The sequence below is a fragment of the Chaetomium strumarium genome (assembly GCF_033439665.1).
Source record: "Chaetomium strumarium strain CBS 333.67 chromosome Unknown B0T15scaffold_1, whole genome shotgun sequence".
NCBI classification, from domain to species: domain Eukaryota; kingdom Fungi; phylum Ascomycota; class Sordariomycetes; order Sordariales; family Chaetomiaceae; genus Chaetomium; species Chaetomium strumarium.
In genome coordinates this window covers 4,542,448-4,568,541 of record NW_026944429.1, presented here as the reverse complement: position 1 = coordinate 4,568,541, position 26,094 = coordinate 4,542,448, and the positions used below count along the sequence as shown (strand labels likewise).

At 55.0% G+C, this 26,094-nt stretch overlaps 7 protein-coding genes across 7 annotated transcripts; 1 reads left to right on the top strand and 6 right to left on the bottom strand.

The window, feature by feature from the left end:
* Positions 1 to 341: 341 nt before the first annotated feature.
* B0T15DRAFT_47819 (uncharacterized protein) lies at positions 342 to 1,816 on the top strand. Its single transcript, XM_062865995.1, has 5 exons — positions 342 to 806; positions 940 to 1,016; positions 1,085 to 1,190; positions 1,334 to 1,451; positions 1,575 to 1,816. Exons 1-5 carry the CDS (start codon positions 430 to 432, stop codon positions 1,641 to 1,643), a joined length of 747 nt encoding a protein of 248 aa, XP_062726520.1. The 5' UTR covers positions 342 to 429; the 3' UTR covers positions 1,644 to 1,816.
* A 172-nt stretch (positions 1,817 to 1,988) lies between these two features.
* Positions 1,989 to 6,871, bottom strand: B0T15DRAFT_386669 (RNA dependent RNA polymerase-domain-containing protein; the record flags this gene model as incomplete). Its single annotated transcript, XM_062864336.1, has 3 exons — positions 1,989 to 2,161; positions 2,459 to 3,736; positions 3,814 to 6,871. The coding sequence occupies 3 exons, from the start codon at positions 6,869 to 6,871 to the stop codon at positions 1,989 to 1,991; spliced, it is 4,509 nt and encodes a 1,502-aa protein (XP_062726519.1).
* A 1,053-nt stretch (positions 6,872 to 7,924) lies between these two features.
* On the bottom strand, positions 7,925 to 10,036 carry B0T15DRAFT_389150 (FAD-linked oxidase-like protein; the record flags this gene model as incomplete). The annotated part of the gene is made up of 6 exons (XM_062864472.1): positions 7,925 to 7,985; positions 8,057 to 8,094; positions 8,153 to 8,457; positions 8,524 to 9,141; positions 9,224 to 9,623; positions 9,725 to 10,036. 6 exons carry the CDS (start codon positions 10,034 to 10,036, stop codon positions 7,925 to 7,927), a joined length of 1,734 nt encoding a protein of 577 aa, XP_062726518.1.
* Positions 10,037 to 14,815: 4,779 nt separating this feature from the next.
* On the bottom strand, positions 14,816 to 15,922 carry B0T15DRAFT_489394 (ribosomal family S4e-domain-containing protein; the record flags this gene model as incomplete). The annotated part of the gene is made up of 3 exons (XM_062866596.1): positions 14,816 to 15,167; positions 15,328 to 15,750; positions 15,909 to 15,922. 3 exons carry the CDS (start codon positions 15,920 to 15,922, stop codon positions 14,816 to 14,818), a joined length of 789 nt encoding a protein of 262 aa, XP_062726517.1.
* A 305-nt stretch (positions 15,923 to 16,227) lies between these two features.
* On the bottom strand, positions 16,228 to 18,703 carry B0T15DRAFT_47552 (uncharacterized protein). The gene is made up of 2 exons (XM_062865993.1): positions 18,667 to 18,703; positions 16,228 to 18,609 (listed from the first exon to the last, which is right to left on the bottom strand). Exon 2 carries the CDS (start codon positions 18,338 to 18,340, stop codon positions 16,691 to 16,693), a length of 1,650 nt encoding a protein of 549 aa, XP_062726516.1. The 5' UTR covers positions 18,341 to 18,609; positions 18,667 to 18,703; the 3' UTR covers positions 16,228 to 16,690.
* Positions 18,704 to 19,431: 728 nt separating this feature from the next.
* Positions 19,432 to 22,856, bottom strand: B0T15DRAFT_47338 (glycoside hydrolase superfamily). The gene is made up of 2 exons (XM_062865992.1): positions 22,145 to 22,856; positions 19,432 to 22,083 (listed from the first exon to the last, which is right to left on the bottom strand). Exons 1-2 carry the CDS (start codon positions 22,710 to 22,712, stop codon positions 19,592 to 19,594), a joined length of 3,060 nt encoding a protein of 1,019 aa, XP_062726515.1. The 5' UTR covers positions 22,713 to 22,856; the 3' UTR covers positions 19,432 to 19,591.
* Positions 22,857 to 24,753: 1,897 nt separating this feature from the next.
* B0T15DRAFT_489391 (uncharacterized protein) lies at positions 24,754 to 25,792 on the bottom strand (the record flags this gene model as incomplete). The annotated part of the gene is made up of 2 exons (XM_062866595.1): positions 24,754 to 25,048; positions 25,101 to 25,792. The coding sequence occupies 2 exons, from the start codon at positions 25,790 to 25,792 to the stop codon at positions 24,754 to 24,756; spliced, it is 987 nt and encodes a 328-aa protein (XP_062726514.1).
* Positions 25,793 to 26,094: the final 302 nt, after the last annotated feature.

The following is a 26,094-nucleotide window of genomic DNA, read 5'->3' as shown; positions in this document are numbered from 1 at the left end:
TTCTCCAGAACTGGTCTTTATTGGTGGCGTTGTGTAAGCCACTGTATGTATGTACTGTACATGTACTTGTACCGTACCTTACGTAACCTCCAGCACCAACAATCGATCTCCCCTTTATTCAGCAAATTCCAACAATGGATGGTACAATACAGACTTATCCAGCAAGCAACCGTTACATCGTGGTTTTGGAAAATAACCTACCTACATACGTAGCCAGGTATTCGGCACAGAACTGAACAGCTCTATGACCTAGCCTTCGGTTTGCACGAGTTGTTACAGTAATTGGTCGAACGGCAACAGGTAACTTACGTGCCCCACAGCGCTCAGCAGGTATCGTACCTCACCTATCGTACTTCATGTATCGTATCATGTTTGTACAATCATCTCTGACTTACACAACGTCCTTATTATTCCTCTTCAGTCACCACCATGGCCAAAGACAAACGCTCCAAGGCGCCCGGCCCGCCGCAGTCTACAACAACCACGACGACGAAGCCTCTCACCACAACGGCTCCCTCATGGCCACCATTCAAACCTTCGCTGCCCGTGGCCGACCTCGCGCTCGAGCCGCTCGTCGAGGACAAGGTGGTCGTCGTCCGATCATTCTTCCCCCGCTCCCTCTGCCGGGATTACATTTCGTTTCTCCGAGATCTCCCGCTCGCCACCACGCCGGGAAAGCCCAAGCGCGGCGAGGCCGTGCGGGTCAATGACCGCCTCCAGTTGGACGATGCCGGGTTTGCCAACCGGTTATGGGCTGAGACGGGGCTGAAGGAGGTTCTTTTGAGTGAAGACGTCTCTCATTTGTGGTAAGCACAACACTAGGTTGTTGGTTTTGGAGTTCGGACTTCGGGGCTCAAACACACCGCAACTTGGAGCCTGTATCTCATATGAGCATGGTGGCTGTGTCGCTGATGAGAGAGAGAGATGATGATGATTCAGGGGCGGGGAGGTTGTGGGGCTCAATCCCAACATCCGCATCTACCGTTACCGTCCGGGGCAGTTCTTCGACGCACATTGTACGTTTACGAAATCCCCTCCTCCATGTATAATTCCATCCCTATTTCTAATCTGAACTCAATAATAGATGACGACTCAAACAATGTGACCGTCCCGACCGGGACAGGATCACAAGTCTCGGCTCGGACAACCTGGACCCTGCTGCTTTACCTGACTTCTTCCGCCGACGGCTGGTACGTACAATAATACCCTTCTCTTTATTTATTTATTCATTTCTTCTTTTCCCCAGCTCCTTCCATCCGTCCTCACTTGTTATCTACCCCACCATCCATGGCCTACCTAGCTGATCATTTGTAATGCATTTGGCGGTATCTAGCATCGGCGGCGAAACAGTCTTCTACCCGCACGATAGGCGCTCAGTCAAGGAGGAGATCGCCGTAAGCCTCGAGACAGGCATGCTGCTTCTACACAAGCACGGCCGCGACTGTATGCTGGTGAGTCTCTACCCCGGCCGCCGCTGCGCCTTTCTAGGTTCCTTCTCTTTTACCACTGGCTGGTGGCCGTGATGTAATCGAACTGGGACTGACCGTATGTTCTTTCTGACTGACATCGGATAGCATGAAGGAAGGGAGGTGACGGCTGGGGAGAAATGGGTGATCCGGACGGACCTCTGCATCAAGTGGTGATCATCACCCTCACGGAGGGCAGTTTCGGGCCCACGGATGGGACGGAAACCGTGACTAAATTCATCGATTCTCAATGGTAGCTACCTAGCAGAGGTCTCTGCGCTGAAAAGCGCTAAATGCACAAGCACAAGACTTCCTCCGATATTGAGCCTGTTAATGCCTCAAACTTCCATCGGCTTGAGCCAATGGCCCCTCTGTGAGAAGAGAGAGCACTGCCCAGCGATGCGGGCCATTTGGCAGATTAAAACCCTCAATCAAATCCGACGCTCCCAATGGGAGCAGCTCCATGTTGTGATATTCCCTATTACATCAGCCAAACAGTTCCTTCCTCCCAGCCTCTCTCCCTCAAGCAAGCCGAATAGCCCGCTCCAGCGCGGTCTTCCCCTCCACCTCAATAGCTTCCTCTTCATGCTCAACATCGTCCTTGCTCGACCCCGTAGCGTCATTCTCATTCCCGTCCTGTGAGGAGCGTGGCGGTGTACCAATTGCTTTAAAGGCAGTAGACTCTCCGGCCCAGACTAGATTCCGGGTATCGAGGTCGCGGCTCGGGAATGGTATGTTGTGGACACTGCCGAAAGGTTGTCCCAGGGGGCCGAAAGAAGCCATACTGGTGGCAGCCGGGAAGAGCCTATTGCCGATTCGCAGGGTGATGTACTCCAATGGCGCTTCCAAATCCAAATCCGGTGACAGTTCCAGTCCTGGAGCTGCAGGAGTAACTGGGTTGATTCGGTCCCAGGGCACGGCTGGAACCCAGGTGTTGGTTTGCGACTCTGGCTTCAACATTTTCTTCTCTCTTCCTTCTGCTACGTCGTTACTGCCGTCCAGCGGAGCATTCGCCGTCACTGCATTCAGCTGTCGAGGGGCCAGTACCCTATCCGGAGTCAGACACGGAGAGACATCCCACATTGCATCCGTATCCGACGACAGGAGATCGACCATAGTCGAGTCGCCGCCAGTCTCGGCCATCTGGGGAGCCGCCACCGCTGGGTTGCTGGCAGACGTAGTTGGGACGGAAGACGTAACAGACGAGGATGAGGAGCTAGGCTCCTCGCTGTCCAGGGCTGTGCCGAGATCCAGGAGGACTGGGAAGTCACTTGGGGTCATCTCGCCCGTCGGCGGTTTGTCAGGCACCTGTCCCTCATAAGGCCACTCAGACGTAGCATCAACGGGAGAGCTTGAGTCGGCTACGTCGCCACTGCAATAGAAAGCTTCCTCGCCATCATCTTCGTGACAGAAGAGGTGCAAGGTCTCGCCGCGGTGGATAACCTGGCCGTCGCTTGTCTTGGTGCAATGCATCGCGGCTAAAAAGTCAAGTTCAGGCTCTTCCGACCACCCCAAGCTGGTGCTTGCTCCGGGCTTCGTTGGTTTGGTAGACGTGGGTTTCGCTACGAACCGCCGTCCCGCCGCTGGCTTCTCACCACCGACGGCAATGCGGCCCAGCTCGTTCGGAAATAGCCATGGGAAGCTGATTAGGGGCATCGAGCGCGCCGTAACGCGCTTCAAGCCCACCGTTCCATCCGGGAGCACGTGCGGTTGCCGGGCCTGGTAGAGTGCGATCCGCATCTCCTCCCATGTTACTGTGTACATGGCAGCGACAAACTCCAGCTTGTCGAAGTTGTGCTCCTGTACCGTCTTCAGACACAGATCGCGGAACTGTTTCTTGAGACCTGCTGCCTCGCGCCCGACCCTCTCCTGAACCTTGTAGTCTGACCCAACCTTGGGCTTGGACAAGACAAAGGATGTCCAGACTTCAAACTCGGTCCTGATCTCGAGCTGGCCCATAACCCTGCGCATGCCAATGTCGTACTGGCTTTTGATCTTCCTCGCCTCCTTTAGGAGCTCGTGGCCCAGCTGGTATCGCTTGAGGATGCGGCTGTCAAACGGCAGCATGTAGTTCTCTCTGTTGTTGAACTCTCCCTTGCCAACCATGTCGTAGAGCTGCCCCAAGACCCTTCCGGAATGATAGGACTTGTTTTTGGACTTCTCCATAAAATGGGGATACTTCCGGGGATCTAACCTCTTATCCCACTCAGCTGGCATGCCCGTCTTGACGTAATCGACCGCGGTCGAGTGCAATTCGGCGAGCTGAAGACCTGCGATAGAACCATTTTGGTTAGTTCTCGATTCTAGAATTGGGACACAATTTGAAAGCGACCCAAGAATGTCTCACATTTCCTGTGTTTGGGACCCTCGATTTCGTAGTCGGCCGTGGCCAAGTGAGCATGGGCGATCAAGGGTAGCCGGTCGTTCTTCATGAACAGAACGAAAAAAGATGCCAAGCTCTTAGCGGTCGAAGCTTTCGGTTCGTTCAGCGGCTTTGGCGCGCTGTAGTTCATGGGCGGGTGACCCCATTCGGTGGGGAGCAGCTTGGGGTCCCAGATCACGAAGTAGTCGTCTCCGTCGAGGTCGCCGCCGGACAACATGCTTGGGATGTCCCTGTCACCATGGAGCGGAAACACCACAACGTCTCGGAGATGCCTCAAGCGGGGGACATCGACTGCCTCCACTACGCGGATGTCGCCGGGGTGGAGTGATGGATTGCGCCCGACGAGGCAGAGACCGGTAATGACCCTGTACGCGCCTCGATCCTTTTGGTCAGGAACCTGTAGAAAGATCTGGGGCAGGTGGTCGCGTGGGATCTTCTTCTGCCCTTCAGTAGCCCTGGAGTGGCCGCGAAGGGTCCCGGTCTCGTCCACACAGCCGAGGACAAAAGCACCCTGGTCGACAACGAGCCTTGCTTTCTCTTTGAGGCCTTTGATAGACCAAGCTCTCCAGAGTTGAAGGAGCGTCTGGACGAAGGGCTCTTTGGTCTGCATGAATCCGTCCGATAGCATGGTCGCTATGGTGGCGGTTGTCATGTTCTCGTCCACATAGGTGGTGAGCAGCTCAACAGCCTTGTCCTTATCCGTCATAGCAGCGTTGTAGTTGGAGATCTGCTCTTCCATCATGCCCGTGAAGACCTCGTCAGGAACGCCCAGGCACGAGAGGAGTAAGATGGTCTGTCGATTCAAAGTTGCGCAGGAGAACTGAGCACAGCGGATGATCTCCAAGCCGTTGTACTCGGCGTGGAACTTCTCTTGGGATCGTCGAATGTGCACTTCAGTGCCTTTAGCGTCGGGCCATGCCACAAGAACACCCTTGCAGCCTCCCATCCGGAACTGGAAGGCCGAGGGAGGGGGATAGAGCTTCCAGTCTTCGGATACGAGACCAGCAAGCGGCATGGAGATCTTTCCAACACCGTCCGTGAAACAAAACCCTCCTCTCTCGACGTCGTCGATCTTGACTATCCGGGGCGAGGAGATATAGTGTAGCAGACGAGTGGTCGAGAAACACTGCCCTAGTCGAGCAGCAAGTTTGGCCACATTAGAGATGTGGCTGAAGTCTCCCATCCACTGGCGGATAGTATGGCAGGTGATATCCGGGTGGCTTTCTGTCTGGCAAAAAAAGAAAGCACCGCACTCTCGGATTTGAGAGTTCCCAAAGGCAAGAAACCTCCAGCGCCACTTCCCCATGCGGATTCCCTGAATCATGACCCGATAGACACGCGCGTAGAGCTCGTCGTCTCGGTCTACCTCACAAGCCCTGATCCGGCCCTCCAGTAGCTCGTCAGTGAACTGGACACGAACGAAGTACTCCTGGACCTCCTTATAACGGCGGATGATGCGGTTGGTGGTCTCGACGGTCGGCGTGCTGAAGTAGATCCTAGTCGGTGTAACAGTCACCTTGCGCATCAAGGCGCAATAATCGGGTATATGGAGAGTGGCCGGATAGTAGGTCATGGCGCTTGAATCCTTGAACAGGTCCATAGGGTTATGTATCGGCCGTCCCTTGTCTGCCGCGTACTCGAGGATCAATCGCGCTCGGTTAGGACCAAACCCGCTAGGCATTGATAGCTCAACCAGCTTTTCAAGGAAGTCGCGGCTAATGTTGTACTCGGAGAGAATGCCGCGCGAGATGCAAACTTCCAGCTGGTATCGGACATCAAAGGGCAGTGAAATCTGTCCCGTCAGGGAGAGCAGAGCTAGATCGTGGTTCCAGGAGGAAGTTGTCCCTGCCGATGATACCCCTAAGCCTACGGGCGAATCCGCCAGAATATCCCACAGATCCGGATCCTTGTTGGGGATTTGTGTGAAACCGACTCCGACGTCCGTGTTGACATTCCATTCATGGAGATGCGACTCAATGGCGGACCATCTCTCCTGTCCAGCCTTATCAAGGTCCATCCAGTAGGTCGTCGAACGTCCCAGGTCAATTATCCTGGGCTTCTCTTCCAAGGATACTGGTCCAGCCTTGGGGTTTTCGAAGCTTGATCGGATGTCCACGACTCTCTGCCAAAGCTCGTCCTCTCCCCAGACCAACCGATCAGCCCAAGCCTCGCCATTCACAGCCATCGGCTTCTTGCGGAAAAGGGGAACATCTTCCAAGGAAATGATGAGCGCCGAATGCGTCCGATAGATTTGCTTGATGATGCCGAACTTGATATCCATCCGATAGTGCTGACCTTCACGGTCGATGACGAGAGGGAAATGGATGACCAGCTTCTTCCGCTTAAAGTCGGCCGTCAACGTGAGTTCGAAACCACTGCCCAGTGACCGAATCTCTCTTTTACACATGAGTGTAGTTGGCTGGGTCAAGATGCCGAAGGTGAGCTTGATGGGACGCAGTACTAGCGATGCTGGACAAGTATTGCCGAGGGGTGTTGTCAGGGTATGCTCTTCAGGAGGCTGCTTCGGGAATTCGATCCAAGCCCGTGACACCGTCCCGCAGATGGCGAGTCGGCATTCGCCCTGCTGGAAGAAGCTCGTATCCGTCGGCGGAGGCTCGAAGCGCACCTTGGCAGATCGGGCTCCAGGTCTTGAGGCGCTGTCAACCTCAACCCACACGACCCTGCCGTATCTCTCAAAAAATTGCCGGATATCCCACGGTGAGGCCTTCGGGGGTACGCCTCTGACAATCATAGTAACGCTGTTTCGGGAGCTCCATGCTGAAGGGAGCGATGTGGGAGGTGGGCGAGACACGGGGAGAGGGCTGAGCCTGGACGGTCTGGAGGTCCCGTGCGCCTCCCTGAGTGGCCTCGCGGGTGGAGATGGCCTTGCGGGTTGCCCACCTCGACTCCAAGCAGTAGGAGGACGGCGAGCCTCTGCCCTATGGTGCTGTACTCTGAGGCGTCCATTATCTACACCTTCCAGTAGGAGCCGCTGGTAGCCCCCATCCATAAGGTCTGCCATTGTCGGAGTGAAACGATCAGTTGTGTCAAGTCCATTGACCAGCTCACTATAAAGGTGAAGTGTAAAACCTCCGAGGCCGTGAACAAACCGGGCTAGATCTCAGTTGTGCGTGGGTAAGGGTGTGGCCACCGACTTGTTGAGATGACCGGCGAATCGAACCTTGCCCTGATGTGAAAGGAAGAAAGAAGGAAGGTTGGGTTAGGGACGAAAATTGCTGCTGGCAACGGGAGCGAGAGAGAGCGTGGCACGGAGGTTACTGAAAGCCTATGCGACTGGGCAGTGCCAACGTCGTTAAACCTCCGTCAAATCCCCAAACCGGGAGTTTGTAACATGCAGAGTAGCAGCTGGAGCGTGAAGGTTGCCACGGAAAGTTGCAGGTTTGTTACCCGGGAGTTTGTTGGGTTGGAGTCGGCGGTGAGGTTTTGCTTTGGTTTGGTTTATGTTCCGGGGCGGCCGGTATGTCCCGGGGGACTGCTCCTTCCTTCCAAAGCCCCGTCCTCCTTGCAATTTCCGAGTCCTCTACTGACCTGATTCGGAGAGAGGTATAAAATGAAAAATAGCTTACCAAGGGATGATTGCTGCGCTCTTATGTGCAGCCCTTGTGACGACCTGTGGCATTTTCTTTGGGCTTTTCAGGTGTGCTTTGCCTCCAGTAAAACTCAGGAGACTTACCGGGCAGTTTGCTTCGCAGGGCACTCAACTCTGCACGCCGAGCAGGCCCGACGAGGACAGAAACAAGAGGAGCATACACCGCAGGAGTGCCTTCTAGTATGTGGCCTTTTCCTCTGTCACGTTGCGGAACTCGGATGTCAGGGTTCTCCCGAACCTGTAGTGGATGGAAACCAGAACCTCGGCTTAGAAGATACCAACGAAATAAGGTAGCAGATGAGCAAGCACGTATCGACAGCGTTGAAAGACTTTTGGTTCCCTCACTCCGGATATCCAAGTCCATGCACGGCCCATATGATGCTCCGGCATTATGCCCCGTATCATGTATGCGTATGCGGTTGCCCATATGCAGTGTAAATGACTGATGCCAAGGTATGTTCTGTGTTAAATGCGGGAACCAGCCCCTTTCGCTTGACCCTGCCTGTCAAAGATCTTCCCAGGATTCCTAGAATATCTTTGTTAGCCGCTGTTTCTTGTATTTCGTCCCAAAGGGAGGGAGGGTGTTGAAAAACGAACATAATCCAGTTCGGATCAAGTGCAGACTTGATGGCTTTCTGCGGTCATGATTAGCCGCATTGCTACTTGAGCTCGTGCCCTCGCAGAGATACTGACCATCACACCCAGTGTATCGTGGCCGACCTCCCACACAAGCGACTCCTTCTTGCCCCAGCCGATGGAGTGCTCGCCAGTGCAGGTGCCCTCCATTTCCAGCGCTCGTTTGACCATATTCTTGACACAGGCTTCGACCTTCTCCCTCTCGGCAGGGTCTTGCCGGTTGTAGATGATGCTCTCGTGGAAGTTGCCATCTCCAATGTGGCCCAGAATGCTGGCAAACAGGCCCAAGTCGTCCATCTCCTTTTTGCTCACCTCGATGATGTCGGCAAGCCTGCTGAATGGCACCGCGACATCGGTACTCCCTAGCAGGCGATTTAGTTAGTTCCGCCCGTGTCTGCGCCCATTGCTTGGTGTTCACTTTCACTTACAGACTTCCTCTCCGTCCTTGCGCAACGCGAGCATCGACCACAGCGATTCTTTCCGAGCAGACCAGAGAAGCTTTTGTTCCCGGGCGTCCTTGGCAAACTCAAAGTTGCTCCCCCTGTTGGCCTTGGTGATCTTCTGCACGGACTCTATGTTCTCCTTTACGCTGACTTTCGTGCCGGAAAATTTGAAGAACAGCGTGGGCATCTCCTTCCAGACCCGTGGGGCGGTCGCACCGCCCAGGTTGACGACTTTCATCTGGACTTCGTCCATGATCTCCATCGCGGCCACGGGAATGCCGGCCTGCATCACCTCGGCGGCGGCGGACGCAGCGTCTCGGATCGACGGGAAAGTCACAACCGCAACCGAGAATTCCTCCGGGACGACGGCCAGCTTCAGGGTTGCCTCGGTCACCAGACCAAGGGTACCTTCCGAGCCAACAAACAAGCCGTTGAGGTTATAGCCAGCCGAGGACTTGCGCGGCCGCCGCCTCGTCTTGATGACAGTCCCGTCGGCCAGCACCACGGTGAGATTGATGACCCAGTCCTTCATCGTCCCATACTTGACTGCATTGGTGCCCGAGCAGTTTGTTCCAATCATGCCACCAATCTTGGCGCTCGGGCCTTTGTTTTGTCATGTCCTTGTCAGCCCGGCGCTGCACTCAGGCACACCATACATCCATACATCCGTCCAACGGTCACGTACCAGGGTCGATGGGGAAGAAGAGCCCGCTGCCCATCTTGGCAAGCTGCTCGTTCAGGTCCTGCCATCCAATGCTCGGTTGCACCACAACGTCCATGTCCTCCTTGTTGAATTGGACAATCTTGTCCATGTAGGCGAAATCAACGCTGATGCCGCCGAAGGGGGCAGAGAAGTTCCCTTCCAGGCTGGAGCCGCCCGAATAGGGGATGATTGGCACGCGGTACTTGTGACAGATGCGTGCAATGGCCGACACCTGCTCCGTTGAGCGTGGATACGCTACTGCGACAGGTAATCCTTCTGGATTGGTTGTTGACCACTCCGAATATCCATGCGCGTGTAGGTCTTCCGGGTCGGTGGAGATGATATCCTCGCCCTGTATCTCCTGGCGGATCTCCTTCAGAGCCTGTGATGATGTCACGCAACCAAATGCAGTCAGTGGGACATTTTTCTTCAGCGTCTTGCCGCCCTGGCCCTCGGATGTTTAGGGATTCCCAGACAACATACCTGCTCCATTTCATGCATGCTTGCATATCGGGGAGCCGGAAACGTGCCGTCAAGCAAAACGGCACCGGGAAAACCCTGATGCTGGAGCTCCGAGGCGCCCCAGCCAAGCAAGCCGGCCGCTGCGGCAACAGCAAAGACGCTGGGCAGTGACCATGTTGAAGCAGCTCGGCTGCCTTGGCTGTTGCCGGCGGGGCCGCGTCGGATGGATGAAGTCGTGAAACTTTGCCTGACGGCAGCGCGACGGGTGTTATTCGGGGTGGCCACGGATCGGCCGATAGGCCTCGCCGCCCTGGTAAAGCGGACTGCCGACATGCCGGAAAAGCGCCGCAGCATCCCAAGCATAAAAACGACGCTCACTCTTGGTGGCAAACTATATTGTACCAACAGTGGACGAACGGCGTCTGTAACTGGGTCGACCCCCCTTTTTTAGACGCGTATTCCAAACACCCGGGAAGCGTCCGTCATTCCAAACCGGATACTCCCTTTGTCGGCCCAACACTACCCTGTCTGGGACAGCTGGTGATAAACGGCGCTTCTCCCAGCACTTCTCAACACACTTGGCCAGGTGAGAGCGGGTAAGAGACAGAGCGAGGCTTACCGCACAAAGCTCTCTAGGAGGCAGGGTCAAAGGGGTTTGGTAAAGATAAGAATGAGATAGAGTAAAGGCTATGGCTACTGGGAGACCATAGTGGGCGATACGACTAGTATCAAACCGCGCTTGAGTGCGCTCGTGGGGGAGAGAGTGGGTAGGCATAGAACAGACATCGGCTCTTTTATAAGCACTGGCTACTTTCCAGATTCGGACCGGTATGCAGGGCAGGTGGAGCAGCACGCGACCCAATCACGCTTTCCGTAGAGAAGCGATGTCCAGCAGTAGACTGTAGGTTGAGGTGTTGAGGGTCGGGTTGGATCTCTGGGCAGAAAGGGCGCAGGGATGTGAAGAGGCGAATCGTTGCTGACCTCCATTGGCCGGCCTAGTATGTATGTATTGTACATGAACTTGCACGAACGAACGTGCGGTACACAAGCTAACAGGTCTTGGCTAAGTAGGAGAAGAGCTTGAGAAGATGCGAGTCGTGCACACGCGGGCGTGTCGGAACGGAAGAGAAGTAATTGACGCACCACCTCATTGCGGCCGTCCCGTGATCCGACGCGGATGGCAGTGGAGTGAAGAGGACTCGGAGCTAAGAAACTCATGGTGCCAGTGGCTGACACCGAAGAGGGTTGGAGCGTTTCATACCCACTGACTGACGCTGACCGTGGGTGGGGTGAACCTGAAAGTTGGTCTGTACCTGACGACGATATCGACAAGACAGGCCCAGGCTTTCCGTCAGCGTTTTGAGTACCTTAGGTATGTATGCAAGATGCAGAGTGCTGCAGGTAGGTGTAATTTCGCCCGCCATTTCTTATTCTCGCATCCCGAATTCTAAGTCTCTTTCATCGAGGCTTCCTTTAACGAGGCAAGAGGAACAGTTCAATCAACTATTCCGTACATTATTGCAGCCGCTGGGTGGTAAGCAGTGGTAAGTAAGTTCTGAGATACCTTACAATATTATGTCAGCTGAAACCCTGCAGTGGCCTGCAAGTTCTGCAACACACAGGATTGGGCGGTGTAACTCTAAATATTCCCACTCTCACTGTCTGGCCAGCCACCATTGGGCTGAAGCCACGCGATCATTGTGCAGTTGTCCTGCGCCAGCGGCAACGAGCCAGCACGTGCTGTGCTCCATGTCCGAACGACGTGTCCCCAAAGACTTTAGGTTGTCTGAGGTGAGGTGAAGTCTCTTCGAGCAGTTATCACCAAACCCCCCGACTCTCGCCGACGTTAAGTTCACCAAGTGCTGCCACCACAGCCCGGACATCGAGGCAAAAGGACGTGGAGTCAAGGCGTAGTGTTACCTAGGCCGGCGAGCTGGGTCGTTGATCTTGGTTTCGCAAGATGCCGGGTGGTTCTCCAGGGTGTCAATATGCGGGGAAGGTCATGGGATTGAATTGAAGTTACTAATGGGTTGCACCATGAGGGTTGCAAAGCTGTCCACGGTATTGGGAATTTCAGGGCGTCGATTCGGAGCACCACGCTCCCTTCGTACTACAACATACTACTAATGCCAGTGGTGTAAGGTACAACGTGAGCTTGCATCTGAGAACCCCGCTCTGACGGTTGAGCAGTCCCGACGAGGTGGTGCTCCCTGATGATCATGGAACTCGAGGTTCATCACTGGTCATGGCGCCAGAGTCACCTAAGCGGAAATGCGACTAACCAGAAGGGACAGGATTGGTGCTTGGTTCCTATAGTTAACGTGATTGTACGAGAACAATAACATTTCTGTACTGTACTGTACATTACATACATTACACCACAAGGTATTGTATTTTACAGTGGCAATCAATGCCAAGCTTCCTCCTCTCATCATCGTACCTACTGCCCCACAAACGCCTGGCCATCGACACTTGCGCTTTAATAAAAAAGCAAGACTCCTGGCTGTCAGGGAAGTCGTTAGTGTTGTACAATGAGTAGGCTCAACTCACGCCCATCCGACGAGTGCAGCGAGCAGGCAACCTCCATGGATATATGGGACATCTAGATTCTGGAAGCTCAATCCCGCATATAACAACCACTCACGCCGTTCACTGCATTTCGGCCTGAAGAAGACGATCATCATGAGATCAGACCTGGCTGTCACTGCCAGAACCGGTATTATTAGGTATGCATTCCAACATCTGACCGCCCGTCCTCTACACGGTAGGTGCATGTGTATGTGGCGGAGAATGTTCTGCAATGCACACAGCCCGCCCGATGTTCCCCGCCCGTGACATCGATCTGAGCCAGCTGCAAGGCACATCAGAACATGCATGAGGACTCCCCGTTGCGGATGCACACGGCGCTTTGACGCGTTACTCCACACTACGGATGTCAACCCCCGCGTTGGCTTCTCTCGAGGCGTCCATTTCGGCACGTTGCTTCGGCGTTCGTTTCTCCTGACCGGAATCGGGAGCGCCAACAAGGAGCATCGCGGGTCGGGGATGGCGTTCTGGTCTGGAGGAATGTGGGTGTCCACCGGATCGAGACCTCTGATCCCGCATCCTCACATCATTAAGCGGTCGGCAGAAGATACGGATTACTACCTATGTACATACTACGGCGAAGAGGTCCAATTGCCTCGCGAGTCGCGACTGAATATCAGAGTGGCACTGCTAACACACCTCATGCCCCGTCTCAGCCTTTCAGGATTCGTCCATCTCTGGAAGTCCGGCAGCCCGAGCTGAAAGGGGGTGGATATCTATCCGGCCTGCACAACCGTCAGCTGGATCGATGAACACTTCCTCCAAATACCTGTCTGGTACGAACATGCCTATGCCACTTCAGACCGTTTTTCAACCACACGGGTTAGGTTGGCCATACAAGTTCGAACTTTACCAACATATGGTGCCAAGAAGAGGGGTGATGAAATCAAATTATCAAGTCACCAGGCTCTTCCGAAGACGAGATCGATCTCACACATTCCTTCACCAGAGGCGAACCATTGGACTGTCAAACCAGCCACAACATGCAGGATGAAGACTTAATTTCCGTGTTGAAAAGTCTGTCCGCCACATCTGTATTGTACATGGCCACGAGACAATGGACGCTTCCGATCAACACCACATTGAGGTCAAAGGTTACAATGACACAGGATGCTTAGCCCAGCAACTGTTATTATTGGATATAGTAACTCTACCCCAGCAACAACATCACATAAATACCTAGGCCCAGATCCTCTATGTTACATCCAGCTTCGAGTATCAGGTGACTACCTGCCTGTTTCCCTCCGTGGTTGCCGAACACAACGACAGAGTACGTCGTGCAATTAGCAAATGGAAATACACAACAAACTTATTCTTGCTACGAAGACTGCCGTGTCCCTATATGCAAGTATAACCTACGTTAACCGCGGCTGGGAACATTCAGGATCAGGTAATGCAACTCGGGATTGCACCCCCTCAGCCCCTCAGCATGGAACCTACCAACCTAAACCCCCTCAATACGGAATCTGCAGAGCTCGGAAACGTCCTCGAGAGACCTCTCTCTCCACCGCCTCTTGGTCCGCCGCTCCTCGCCCGCTTTGCCTTATGCCCGATGCTGCCAGGCAGGCGTGGGGGTTCAAGCAATTCAAGCACTTCCTGACCGCCTGAACGCTGAAGAGGGCACTCAGGACAGGGCAGCAGGATAGAGCCGGGCAAGGGAGTAGCGAAAGAAAAAAGCATTAAAAAAAAGAAAAAAAAGCAAGGTACACCACACCGCATAAGCGCCAGAAAGAAAGATGTGTGGAAATAAGGATCCCCCTCCTCAAAAGTCTTCCTCCTTTTTACCACAAATCGCTTCGCGCGCCCCTTCAAGCAGTGACCGACAGCCGGGAGTGATCTGATGCCCCGGTCTTCTCAGACACACACAGAGACACACACACACAGACACACAGAGACACAGACACAGACACACACACACACACACACACACACACACACACACACACACACACACACACACACACACACACACAGCGAAATTAGTGCGCTTGCGGGTTTTTGCTTGTCTGTCTGGGTGGGCGAGAGGTCGCGCAGCAGAAGCCTGCTGCAGCTCGGTCAACAACCTGTGCTGGAAAGCGTTGAGCAAATAGGAGTTGGAAGACAGACAGCTGAAAGTTATCCTTACTCCGGCTCTCGGAAATTGGGCTCAAGAAACCTGCGCGCATGTACCCGTTGAGGAAGCCCGACGCATGGGATGAGATGTGATACCGTACATTCTCACCGCTTCGAAGACGGGTGAGGCAGCTAAAGAAGTCGCCCTCAGGTACCTCCAGAGTCAACAGTCTAGACCCCGTGAAGCATGATATCCCAGAGTGCGAGGTATGCAAGGCACACGAACGGGGACAACAAGGCCATTTCTCATGCGGAAGGGCAGTTGAGTATTCGGGTCGATTTCTGACCCGGGTATACCAGTCAACAAGAGGCCTTCTTGCCGAGCCTAAACTAAAGTGACATCCGGTACTCCATCCAGCATGCTTTTGTAAGATCAGCAACCCAATGCCCTGCCCATATCCGTCATAAACCCATTTAGTGACCAGCCAGAGCGTGGGCCCGTCTCCGGTCACGCTCCTCAGCAATGCTGAGCTTGACACCCTTGCCCTTGGGAAGGGAAACCCAGGGCTTCTCGCTTCCAATGACGAAGACGTTGGTCTCGCGGGTAGCGAAGGTGTTGTCGATGGCATCCTTGAGATGGACGATGCCGAAGCCACCCTCGTGGCGCTCACGGTGGGTAATGACACCGACACGACCCATGTTACGACCACCAGTCACCATCGCTATGGCGCCAGTGTCGAACTTGATGAAGTCGGTGATCTTGCCGGTCTCAAGGTCAATCTTGACCGTGTCGTTGACCTTGATGAGCGGGTCGGGGTAGCGGATGCTGCCGAGATATCGTTAGCTAACCAGGGGAATAATTGTGACATACCAACCGTAGAGATCCCCGCTCTTTCTGACCGTGATTTCCACCTTCAAGGAGGGAGGAAATCCGACGGTCCAACCAAAGCTTGGTCCAACGGCTGACAGATGTCGTAAGAACTTACGTTCTCGCATCATGCGTAACCAAGAATGGCACACCCCCACGGCCAAGCTGAACGCGCTTGACCTTGCCCAGCTTGTACTTGGCTTCCTCGTCCTGGATGCGGTGGACGGTGAAGCGACCCTTGGTGTCGTAGATGAGGCGGAAGTTCTCGCCCGTCTTCTCGATGGTGATAACATCCATGAAGCCGGCGGGGTAGGTGATGTCGGTGCGGACCTTGCCGTCGACCTTGACGAGGCGCTGCATCATGATGGCCTTGGTCTCGCGGTAGTTGAGCGCATACTTGAGGCGGTTGCGGACGAAGACGATCAGGGGCATGCAGTCGCGGAGCTTGTGCGGACCAGCCGACGGCCGAGGGGCATAAACACCCGACAGCTTGTCGAGAAGCCAGTGCGATGGCGCGCTAAGGCGCTTCTGGTGCTTCTTCCTGTAGTCCACGGGTCAGAACATGGCGTTTCAGGACCTCGAATCGCGCAGGTGAGGGGATCCGCGATCAAGAACCCGCGATATCACTATCTCGAGCTTGCAATCCAGCCCAAAAAAATCTGGAAGGCATTTGTGCACGTATGGAAGCAAAGCACTTACGGTCCTCTACCCATCTTGGCTGGCTGTTGTCGATGTGCAGGTCGATGGGAAAGTGAAAGGAATGCCGCGAAGTGGAAGCGCGAGCGAATCAATCAGAAATTTGGTTTTGTGCCTCAAGCCCTAGCGATTTTGGTGGGTCGGGCTAGGCGGTAAGAACTAAGAAGGGCAGAATTTCCATTCGGCCCGTGCGCGAAGCTTGATTGTAGGTTTGGATCACCAGCCAGGGTTAGGGATCTGGGTGAGCTGTCCTCGACCTCATGCCAACTGCTGACTCTTGCTGTCCACTTCCGTTACCGCCGAAGTCCCATGAACGGGCTCGGGGCTCTCAGTTAGTAAGGTGGTTTATTATTTAGACTAGTTGCCGCCAATAAGTCATTTATGAATGACAAGTCTGAGCTGCTGAGTACGTAGTAGGCACGGCCGAGCAAAACTCGGACAATAAGACCCTGTACAACAGCAAAAAAGCGATGTGAAACATTCGAGAAGTGTTTCTCATCCGAGATAGAGATTGCTCCCTTATCTAACCTGTAAACCGGCCATGTTTCATTCAACCAAAAGCCAGCGTGTGGCTCTGGCAAACAGCGTCTTTTACGATGTTGACGACACTGCCTGTGGTATCGCAAGACGTCTCAGAAACAAAACCCTAGCAAGACCCGAAGATAACCGACAACTCCAGAACTCCAGAAGCAATACACAATATCCTCCGAAACTGCGATCAAAAAAGTATATGGACCACCTATATCTCGAGTGGCCAAGTCTTCAAGAGTGCAGACCTTTACGCCCTACCTGCAATGGCCAAGTCGCCGCTCACCAAAAGGATGAGAGTCGTCGAGCACCAGGTGACTCAAGTCCATGTCTGGTGGGTTGCCCAAGAGAGATGCAGCGTGAGGCTCGATCATGTCAAAGATATTGGCCAGCGCCGGAAGAGTCTCAGTCGACTCGTAAGCGGACGGCGTCGTTGTCCGCCTCACCATTTCTTCCTTTGAGCCAGATCGATGTAGTTGAGGCTCCAAGGATGACGTAAGAATGGCAGACCCGCGTAATGTTTCCGAGTTCAGGTCGACAGATGGTTCGAGGGTTTCGGCCTTGTGGCGTGCAGCCTCGCGGGCAGCTTCCCGAGCGACCTCTTTAAGGAAATGAGCCTTTTCAATCTTTGCATAGATATCGGGATACTTGTTTCTAATCCGGTCACGCAAGTCGGTAGGCTGTCGGCCGGATAGATTGTATTGAGGGTCCCGCTGGATCCTCGTCCAGGAAGGGCCGTAGCGCTTAAGGCCGTCTAGAATTGCCTCGTCATCTTGCTTAGTGAAAGGTCGGCGTTTCCGACGATGCGACTTCTCGAACGGGCCGTGGATCCCCAGCTCCGCCAAGTCCTCCAGGTTCTTGCGGTGTACCCGCCTCCTCCTTCCCCTCGGGGCGCTATCGGTCTCCTGGAGTGCGGATGGTGAGTCCTCATCTTTGGCGGCAGCATCATCGCCGGGTGGTATTAAGATATCCTCGAGATGCAATCCATTTTTGTGTCTCGTGTTGCCTTCCGGCGTCGCTGCCGCAACCGCTTCCACGTTTCCGGTTTGCTCCTCGGTCGTTGTCAACTGCAGTTCCTCGGGGCAGCAAGTCCTGAAACGATCCTTCAGATCTCCTGCGGTCCGGCCGTTGAACTTGAAGTCGGGATCCTCCAGAATATTTGTCCACCTTCCAACTCCGTGGCGGCTCACGCCCAGCAGAAGGTTATTGGTTTCCTCCTCAGTCCATTTCCTTCTTGGCTTCATAGGCCGCCTCTTCGGTTTCTGAGGGTTGCTAGACTCAGGGTCGGCAACGGAGGACGCGACGGGCCGGTCTTCAGGACAGCTCCCGACATCTTTCCATGATGCCAGGCCGAAAGTCTCGTTGTCGTGAAAAGAAGCCGATGTGATCGGCGGAAAGACTGCCGGGTCGGGTGGCGGCTCGTGGAGGCCAGCAATGATCGGAGGGACCACCTGCTGAGCCGACTTCTGCTTCTTGGGCAACCTTGGCAACTGCACAAGGTCCTCCTTGGCGCTCAGTTCCCTGGATCGCTTCTTGTTCAAGGAATCTTCGGGACTCCTGGGAACGTCATCCACAATCGTCCGTAGGGGGATCGCGGGGACAGCTGGCCGGGGCTCGCTGAGAAGGAGCTGAAGCGGTCGGATAGACGCTGTGTGCAGAAGGGATGGATCGTCCGCCCGAGCGAGCGGCTTCGCAAGGCGGCCACTGGCGGCGGCGTGAAGCGAGGCCGTTTGAGCCAGCACGGACCTGTCGGGTCTGAGGCTGCCGGCGAGTTCCGCTCCGAGCGGGGGAAGAGATAGCGGGTGGCTCGGGGCAGCGTTCGAGGCCAACGGCTGCAGGGGCGGCAGATCAGGACTCTGGGGTTTGTTGAGGAGGTTCGTGAGCCATGGCTCGATGGTGGCCATCATGCAAGACTCGCGATGGAGGGAAGGGCATTGGAAAGGGGTGTGGGCGCAGCCCAGAGATAAGACAGGAGGGTGCTTGGGGGCGGAGATGATGACGCAGACAAGTCTGCATAGAGTTTCGCTCTCTTTGAAACTTCTAAGAAGTCCTTTTCATACTTCAGCTTTGGGCCGAGGACACGAGGTGTGAGAACACTGAGAAGCGAGGCGGCGTCGGGGCCGGCGTCGCTAGGGAAGGGAGTCTGTCCCACACGATTGGCCGCGATGATTGGAGGCTTTCCACGGGTGGTTAGTGCGCGGAGCAAGTGGTCTGAAATCGCAATACAACGTACAATACCGTTTGAAGATTACAAATCCTTTATGGACTCGTATGTATTGATTATATTGTTACAGTACAATACAATATCTGTGATAGCTCTCGCTCTAGTTAAGAAAAGCCGCAATATAACAAGATCCTGTCAAACAAATAGGGTGAAACGGAGAATAAAGGGGGACAAAGACCGAATAGCAAATACCTAGGGAACAAGCCGAAGAGGAAGAGAAGGAAAGATTGGGAGAAAAGGACGAAGGTGAAAATGAAGATTAATAAGCGAAGGTATGGTGCACGTTGTATTTCGAGCAACCACCACTCTGTGCACCAGAGACCAACCAAATGAAGCAAACATCACTTCTAGTGTCATGACCCGTAATGCTCCGAGTAAGTGTGAGAGTATGATCTGAATATATGGACACTAAGCGTGGTCCATGTCACGGACTCACAATTCGCGTCAGCCCTGACCCCTGCGCACTCATCTGACAGTGTTCGTAATTCGGCCTCTTCTAGTCTCTTGTGAACTTGTGAAGCTACAGCTGGACCTGCGTAAACAGCCGTTGTTGGATAGCGCGTCGTCGATCCAGTATTGTAGCTCTGCGATCCTATGCTCGCCTCCTTGCGCATTTTTACGTTCCTGGCTATCCTGCCTTTAGTCGTGGTTTATTAATCGTCAATCTCCTGGCGAGAACAGAACTTCATTTATTAGTACATCCAACATTACACAGGGCAGCCCAAAGTACGAGTCCATTTCAGTACCCCAGGCCAAAAACTAACCAAAGCATTGTTTCAATTCTCTCACATCATCAAATCTTTCCAAACACACAGAAAAGGCGATATCCTACATTAAGCTCGTCACATAGGTAGGCTACCCAAGAAACCTAAAAATGCATAAAAGAGACCACCCAGAAATGAGAACATCTAGACGTCCCCACCAACTTTTCCCATTACAGCGCAAAGAACATGGCAGCAGCCATCACAGCACCCAGGGCGGCCACGTTGCGGCCGGCACCAGCAGTCACCGGCAGCGTAGCCGTGGGGCGGGCCGGTGCGGTGGTGGAGAAGCCAGCCGACGGTGCCGGCTTGGACGACGATGACGAGGACGCCGCTGGCGAGGACTGGACGGGCGGCTGGTTGGACGACGGCGCGCCGCTGGAGACGGGGAGGCCGATGGTGGTGGAGCCAGGCTTGGGCACCGTCAGGGTGGTGAAGCGGGTGGTGGTGACGCTGGTCGTCGAGGTCGAGTCCACCTCCTCGAGCCCGGGCGCTTTCGAGGACGAAGCGGGAGCGGCGGCGGAGGAAACCTCGGTGATGGGGCAGACGGTGGTGCTGACGGCGACGGTCTCAGTCGTGACCTGGCCGATCTTGCCCGGGCAGTCCGTCACAGTCGGCGCACACGACGTGATGGTGTATGTCGTGGTCTCGTAGACAGTTGACGTGGTCCAGCCGGCGGGAAGCGACAGGGTCGGTTGGGGCACCGCCGTCTCGGTGGCCGTCACGGGGCAGACGGTGGTGCTGACGGCGATGGTCTCGGTCGTGACCTGGCCGACCTTGCCCGGGCAGTCCGTGACGGTGGGCGCACACGACGTGATGGTGTAGGTGCTCGTCGTGTAGATCGTCGACGTCGTATAGCTCTGCGACACGGTGGTGGTCGAGCTGGTACCGACTTGGGACTGTGTGGAAGTCTCACTCGCAGTCTCCGTAGCGGTCGCAGTCTCCGTGGCGGTCGCAGTACCAGTTTCGGTCGAGGTCCCCGTGGCAGTCTCGCTAGACGTTGGCGTAGTGATCTCCGTGGCAGTCTCGCTAGACGTTGGCGTAGTGATCTCCGTGGAAGTCTCGGTGGAGGTCACTGCGGTAGTCTCGATAGACGTTTGCGTGGCCGTCTCGCTGGATGTCTCGGTGGCAGTCTCGGTGGCGGTCGTCGAGGAAGTTGCCGTGGCAGTCTCCGTGGCCGAAGTGCTCGTCTCGTCATCCGGGCACGTATCGTCATCATCAGTCGAGGTGCTAGTGGCAGCACTAGCGCTCGTGGTGGTAGTGGTCTCAGGAGCCGAGGTGATGGTGGAGCTTTCCGTGGTAGTCTCTGTGGCAGTCTCCGTGGCAGTCTCCGTAGCAGTTTCGGTCGAAGTCTCGGTGGCAGTCTCGGTGACAGTCTCCGTGGCAGTCTCCGTGGCAGTTTCGGTCGAAGTCTCTGTGGCAGTCTCCGTGGCAGTCTCGGTGGCAGTCTCCGTAGCAGTTTCGGTCGAAGTCTCGGTGGCAGTCTCCGTGGAGGTCTCCGTGCTCGTGGTGGCAGTCTCCGTAGCAGTTTCGGTCGAAGTCTCGGTGGCAGTCTCGGTGGCAGTTTCGGTCGAAGTCTCTGTGGCAGTCTCTGTGGCAGTCTCTGTGGCAGTCTCCGTGGCAGTCTCCGTGTCAGTCTCCGTAGCGGTTTCGGTCGAAGTCTCGGTCGAAGTCTCGGTGGCAGTCTCCGTGGAGGTCTCTGTGCTCGTGGTGGCAGTCTCCGTAGCAGTCTCGGTGGCAGTCTCGGTGGCAGTCTCGGTGGCAGTCCCCGTGGAAGTCTCCGTGGCAGTCCCCGTGGAAGTCTCGGTGGCAGTCTCCGTGGCAGTTTCGGTGGAAGTCTCCGTGGCAGTCCCCGTGGAAGTCTCGGTTGAAGTCTCCGTGGGGGTCTCGGTGGAGGTCTCGGTAGAAGTCTCTGTGGCAGTCCCCGTGGAAGTCTCGGTTGAAGTCTCCGTGGAGGTCTCCGTGCAGGTCTCCGTGCTCGTGGTGGTGGTCTCGGGTGGGAAGCCGAGCTTCACACAGAGCTTATCGCCGATGTTGAGTAAACAATCGTCGTTAAGCCAGGGGTTGAGGCTCCTTAGCGTAGCCACGTCGAACCCGAACTTGTTCGAGATGTCAAAGCAATTTCCGCCCGGGAGGACTATGTAGGTCTGAACGCAAGCAGTCGGGGTCGCCGTCGGGGCAGTGCTAGTCGTGGTCGTGGTTGGCTTGCCACATGCTGCCTCGTGGACGAAGTCGATATAAGCCTGCCCGTCGTTGGCGTTCTTGCTGCCGTAATAGGCATCCCACACCATGACGCCTCCGAACGCCGGGTTGTTCTTGTACTGGTTAATCAAATCGCCTGCCTGGGACGGCGGGAGATAGCCCGAGGTGGCGGCGGCCGGAGAACCGGGCAAACCAATGAATATCTTCGCCTTCTTGCTCTTGGTGTTTGCGAGGAAAGTCGTCCAGTCCTTAAAGTTGACTTTGGAGCCCTCACAGACGGGGTTGTTATAAAATTGAATGTTTAACTGGTCAAACTGGCTCTGGGAGATGATGGTCTTCATCTTGAACCATTCGTCAGACGTGGGGCATTCGGGTGCGGCCGTGATCAGATAATTCTTGCTCGTGTCCAGGCTGGTCAAATCACGAAGCTCCTTGACCATGGCGACATAGCCGGACTGGTCATCTATGAGGCAGTATTAGCATCATGTCGGGCTATGTTGTGTTGGAGGATGCGAGTGGCTTACCAAATTTGTGTTCAATATCGAAGTCGAAGCCGTCAAACACGAAGTGCTCTGGGCCTTCACCCTCATACCAGTCGTCGAAGGGTCTTGGCTTGCCCATCCCGCTGGTGTACTTCCACGCGGGCGTGTAGGGACCAAAGGCGCCCCAGATGAACTGGGCGAAGCGGCGCCCTTCAGCGGCGCTCGAGACGGTGTAGTTTGCCTTTGGCGGGTTGAATTCGCCGCCGATGGAGAGCAGGACCTTCTTCCCCTTGCTCTGGCAGTACCTGATGTCGGCCGAGATCAGGCCGCACTGGCTGAGAAGCCGGGAGTTGACCTTGGTGTCGTCGTTCTGGTACGCGGCGGCGACGCAGTGGCCGCCGAAGTCGGTGCCGGGGTACCTCAGGCCCGACGGATCGTTCTCGGGCGAGCTGTTGACGAAGCCGAGCGTGACCATCTCAAAGCCGGTGCTGTCGCAGTAGTCCCGGAGTCTGTCAGTGCCGGGGCCCGATCCCCAGTAGACATTGACGGCCGGGGTGGCAAGCGCCGGGGCGGCGGCGAGGGCCGCGATGGCCAGGGTCTTGGTGAGCATTACGAATAGAGAGTGAGTATAAGTGAGTATACAAGAAAGGAGTGACGGGCCAAGGAACGGCCGGGTCGGGTAAGGAGTGACTGGTGGCACGAAGCACACACAACGAAAGGACGCAAACGAGAACGCTTGCAACGGCCGGAAGAGCACGCCGTCGGTTGTCTGGTGTTGACTTGGACAGGAACCAGGAGACGCGACCGGACGGGAAAGGGGCTGGCAGAGGACACTGCCAGCTTTTCATACTATCCCGCCCCCCTTACTGCGGCAGAGGACACCAGGGGACTCCCCACGATGTCCTCCGCTCTCGACGACACATGTTCCCGGTCCGGTCACCGCGAGCAGGGGTGGATGCTGGAAATTATCACGCGTGCATGGCGCATTGCAGTGGCAACCCTCCCTCCCGCACGCGCCCAACAGCCCAACCGCCAGTGGGCTGAGGGAGCTGCGACAGATGTGACTGCATCCAGTCTCCGTCTCGCCAGCGGCGTCAAAGGGGTCATCCTACCGAGCTCTTCATGCCCTGTTGAACCTGCGAGCCAGTGAGTGAGAGAGCGCAGCGCCTCGCAGAATCAGGGGAGGATGCTGGGAGTTGCCACCCACGTGCGATTGTGCGATGGGGTCACCTCATCTTGCATTCGTGCCTTGCATATTGGTTCTGTTCCTGCATCGGAGGTAAGCCCGCAACATCGAGCCGTCCAGCCGAAGTGGGAGGTGATAGCGTCGGTTGCCAAGCTGCACAAGATCTCCGCATGTTGAAGACCAACCAACAACGCTGCATCGTGCGTGAGGCCCGCTTCTGCCTGCGGCTGGCCTGTCATTCATTGGACCTTTTCCGGCTGAGTCAGTGCAATCCACCTGCCAGAACCGCTAGAGAGCAGTAGTCAATATTGGAAAATCCTGCGCATGCTCGGCCGTCCGCGTTTGCTCAGCCTCCAATCCAGATAAGGAATAAAAACCGGCATAGTCCCGAGGCAATGGCCATGCGAACGAAGCCTTTAAATGTCAGCTTGTTCTTGTTTTCCTCCTGGTCTGGATCCAGCCCAGCAGGGCGACATCATACATGGAGCTTTGATCGCCCGTCTCGGCGTTGAGGCTCTGCGATGATCCGCGACAGACAGAAATGGAATGGAAAAGCCCAAGGGTTGGGATCCAAGGGCTGACGCCCGGCCTTACGCAGACTGGGGCCGACCAGGATGCCCCGGATGGGCTCCACTTAGCAAGCCCTTAGCAAGCGCCGAGGTCTCGGTGCTCGGATTCGTTTAGCATGCAAAAGCCAATACGTTCACCCCACCGCGTATCTCTATACAGCCACGTGACAGCCCTAGATGATGCCGAGTTTGCTCTCAATTACACAGTCAGGTTGAGTATGGCAATGTGTAGCGTTAGATCCCTAGAGTGATCTGTGAAGGGCATACAAATACCTTCATCCAAGGGGTGCAAATAGAGAAGTGCTGCTTTATCAACGCTCAGCTTTCGTTCCGTTCCAGTCCCAGTGCTTCCATGTCAAATACTAGTAGTCAATACATCGTGGAGGGATGAGTCAGGTGTTTTAGCGCTACCTACAAGTCTGGTCCCTCAGCGGCTTTTCTGGATCTCTCTCAAGAAACAACTCTGTTGATGCCAAGATGTCCTCGCTCACACACAACGACGTTGATGCCAATCCACTGTTTTGCGTCAAGATGTGGCTGCTATGTGTGAGCCGCTGATTTCAAGGTTGCTTCATGGATCAGTTCCAGGTTGTTGCCGATGTCACTGCCTGGTGACCTCATGGGCCACCTGCACTTCTCCTGGAGCTGGAAGGAGCTACCCTACCAAGACACCATCACCGGAGCAACGTCCTTTTTATCACCCACTGCAGATTGAATTAAATCGATCTGCGTTTGACCATAATGTTATGATGAATTGGTCCTTATTCACCATAAGGTACCTTGACTTTTCTGCTCCCTCCTTAACGGACCAACGAGACGAGCCACGCCGTGCACCTCTCCATCCTGCGCTCTTAATAATGCAGTCCCTTGAATCCTTGACTGGGCCTGTAGTTTGGCTACCACTTGAAGATGCCATACTCCTGCTCCTTCAGCCGCCTGATATCTTCATCAGTCAGTGGTGTACAGCCGCCGCACCTGCATCGGAAGCCGTAAGTCCAATATAAGTCGAGGGGCGATCCGCCGTAATTAATGAAGAGCTCGCTACCCGCCGGGACCACATCTTGAGAAATGGTTAGGGAGAGGACACCCTGCTCATCGTCGAACTTGTAATCGACATTCCTAGCTAACCTGCAAGCGTGGTTAAAGCGGGAGGCAATTTCGAATATCGCAATCCCACCCGGGACGACAAAACTATTCCAGGTTAGGAATTGGGCTCGTATATTCCGAGAGTGGTAGTACCTACGAATTCAGATTCTTGATGCGCTCGACCCGGTTGAAGGGATCCCCTCCCCCGCCGTGGAGTCCTAGGTATGTCTTCTTCGCCGCCTCGGAGAGATTGTGATAATCCACCATGAGCCGGAAATGCGTCGTCCGCAACAACGGCCTCTCAACCAAGATGGTCTCGCCTTTCTTCAGCTCTCGTACTGCGAATGCTCCCAAGCCGCCTAGTTCTGATGGCTGGATCCTGAAAAACGCCTCGAAATCGGTCTTCGTGGTTTTATCCACGAGCAACGGAAGAGTCCTACTAGGACAGTTTCCATCCTCCAACTCAGGCCCCCTTTTGTCTTGTTCGCCCAGGGTAACATCCATAGGCGGCGTTGCTAGACCGGAACATTCAAGCGTACTAACAGCAATGGGTTCTGAAACCCCGATGAGGTCCGGTTCCTCGTTGCTTCCATCGGCGGCGTCGGGCTCGTTCTCCAGAGACTCTTGCTTGGAGGATTCTTGCCTGGAGGATTCTTGCTTGGAGGATACAATACGCGGCGAAGATATCTCTGTAACAACGTTGCCGTTGGTCAGAGTTAGCGCTAGGGTTGCAACGTCGTGTTGGCCAGACCCGTCAGAGCAAATGCCATTAAGAACGGAGGAGTCTTGGGTCTCCACGCTTATAGCAGCAGCGTTCAGGCTCTCCTTTGCAAAGCCGGATGACGACATATCGATTGCGTTTTGATTCGGTTGGCTGAACTTTGGAAGATGTTCCTTGGATTGGTGCTCACTGCGTGAGTCAGTCATATGATATATGGTGATACCGTTGATTGTTGGCTGACTTACTGTGCGTATGCCTTGCCACAGGCTAAATGCGAGGTGCTTGAGTGATGCAGCTCTGTTGTTTCTAGCGAGAGAAAGTGTGACTGGATGAGCTTATGGTTCTGGTGCCAGATAATGGTTGCAATGATGGTCTGGTGATTATAAAGAGTTAAAGACTGAATTTATGCTTGACCTAAAGAAAGGGGATA

Coding starts and splice junctions, on each gene's coding strand:
- B0T15DRAFT_47338 (XM_062865992.1), bottom strand. CDS start 22,712: ATGCTCACCAAGACCCTGGCCATCGCGGCCCTCGCCGCCGCCCCGGCG. Junction 22,084..22,144: donor CGATATTGAACACAAATTTG/GTAAGCCACTCG, acceptor ACTGCCTCATAG/ATGACCAGTCCGGCTATGTC.
- B0T15DRAFT_47819 (XM_062865995.1), top strand. CDS start 430: ATGGCCAAAGACAAACGCTCCAAGGCGCCCGGCCCGCCGCAGTCTACA. Junction 1,017..1,084: donor GCAGTTCTTCGACGCACATT/GTACGTTTACGA, acceptor ACTCAATAATAG/ATGACGACTCAAACAATGTG. Junction 1,191..1,333: donor ACTTCTTCCGCCGACGGCTG/GTACGTACAATA, acceptor GGCGGTATCTAG/CATCGGCGGCGAAACAGTCT.
- B0T15DRAFT_47552 (XM_062865993.1), bottom strand. CDS start 18,340: ATGATGGCCACCATCGAGCCATGGCTCACGAACCTCCTCAACAAACCC.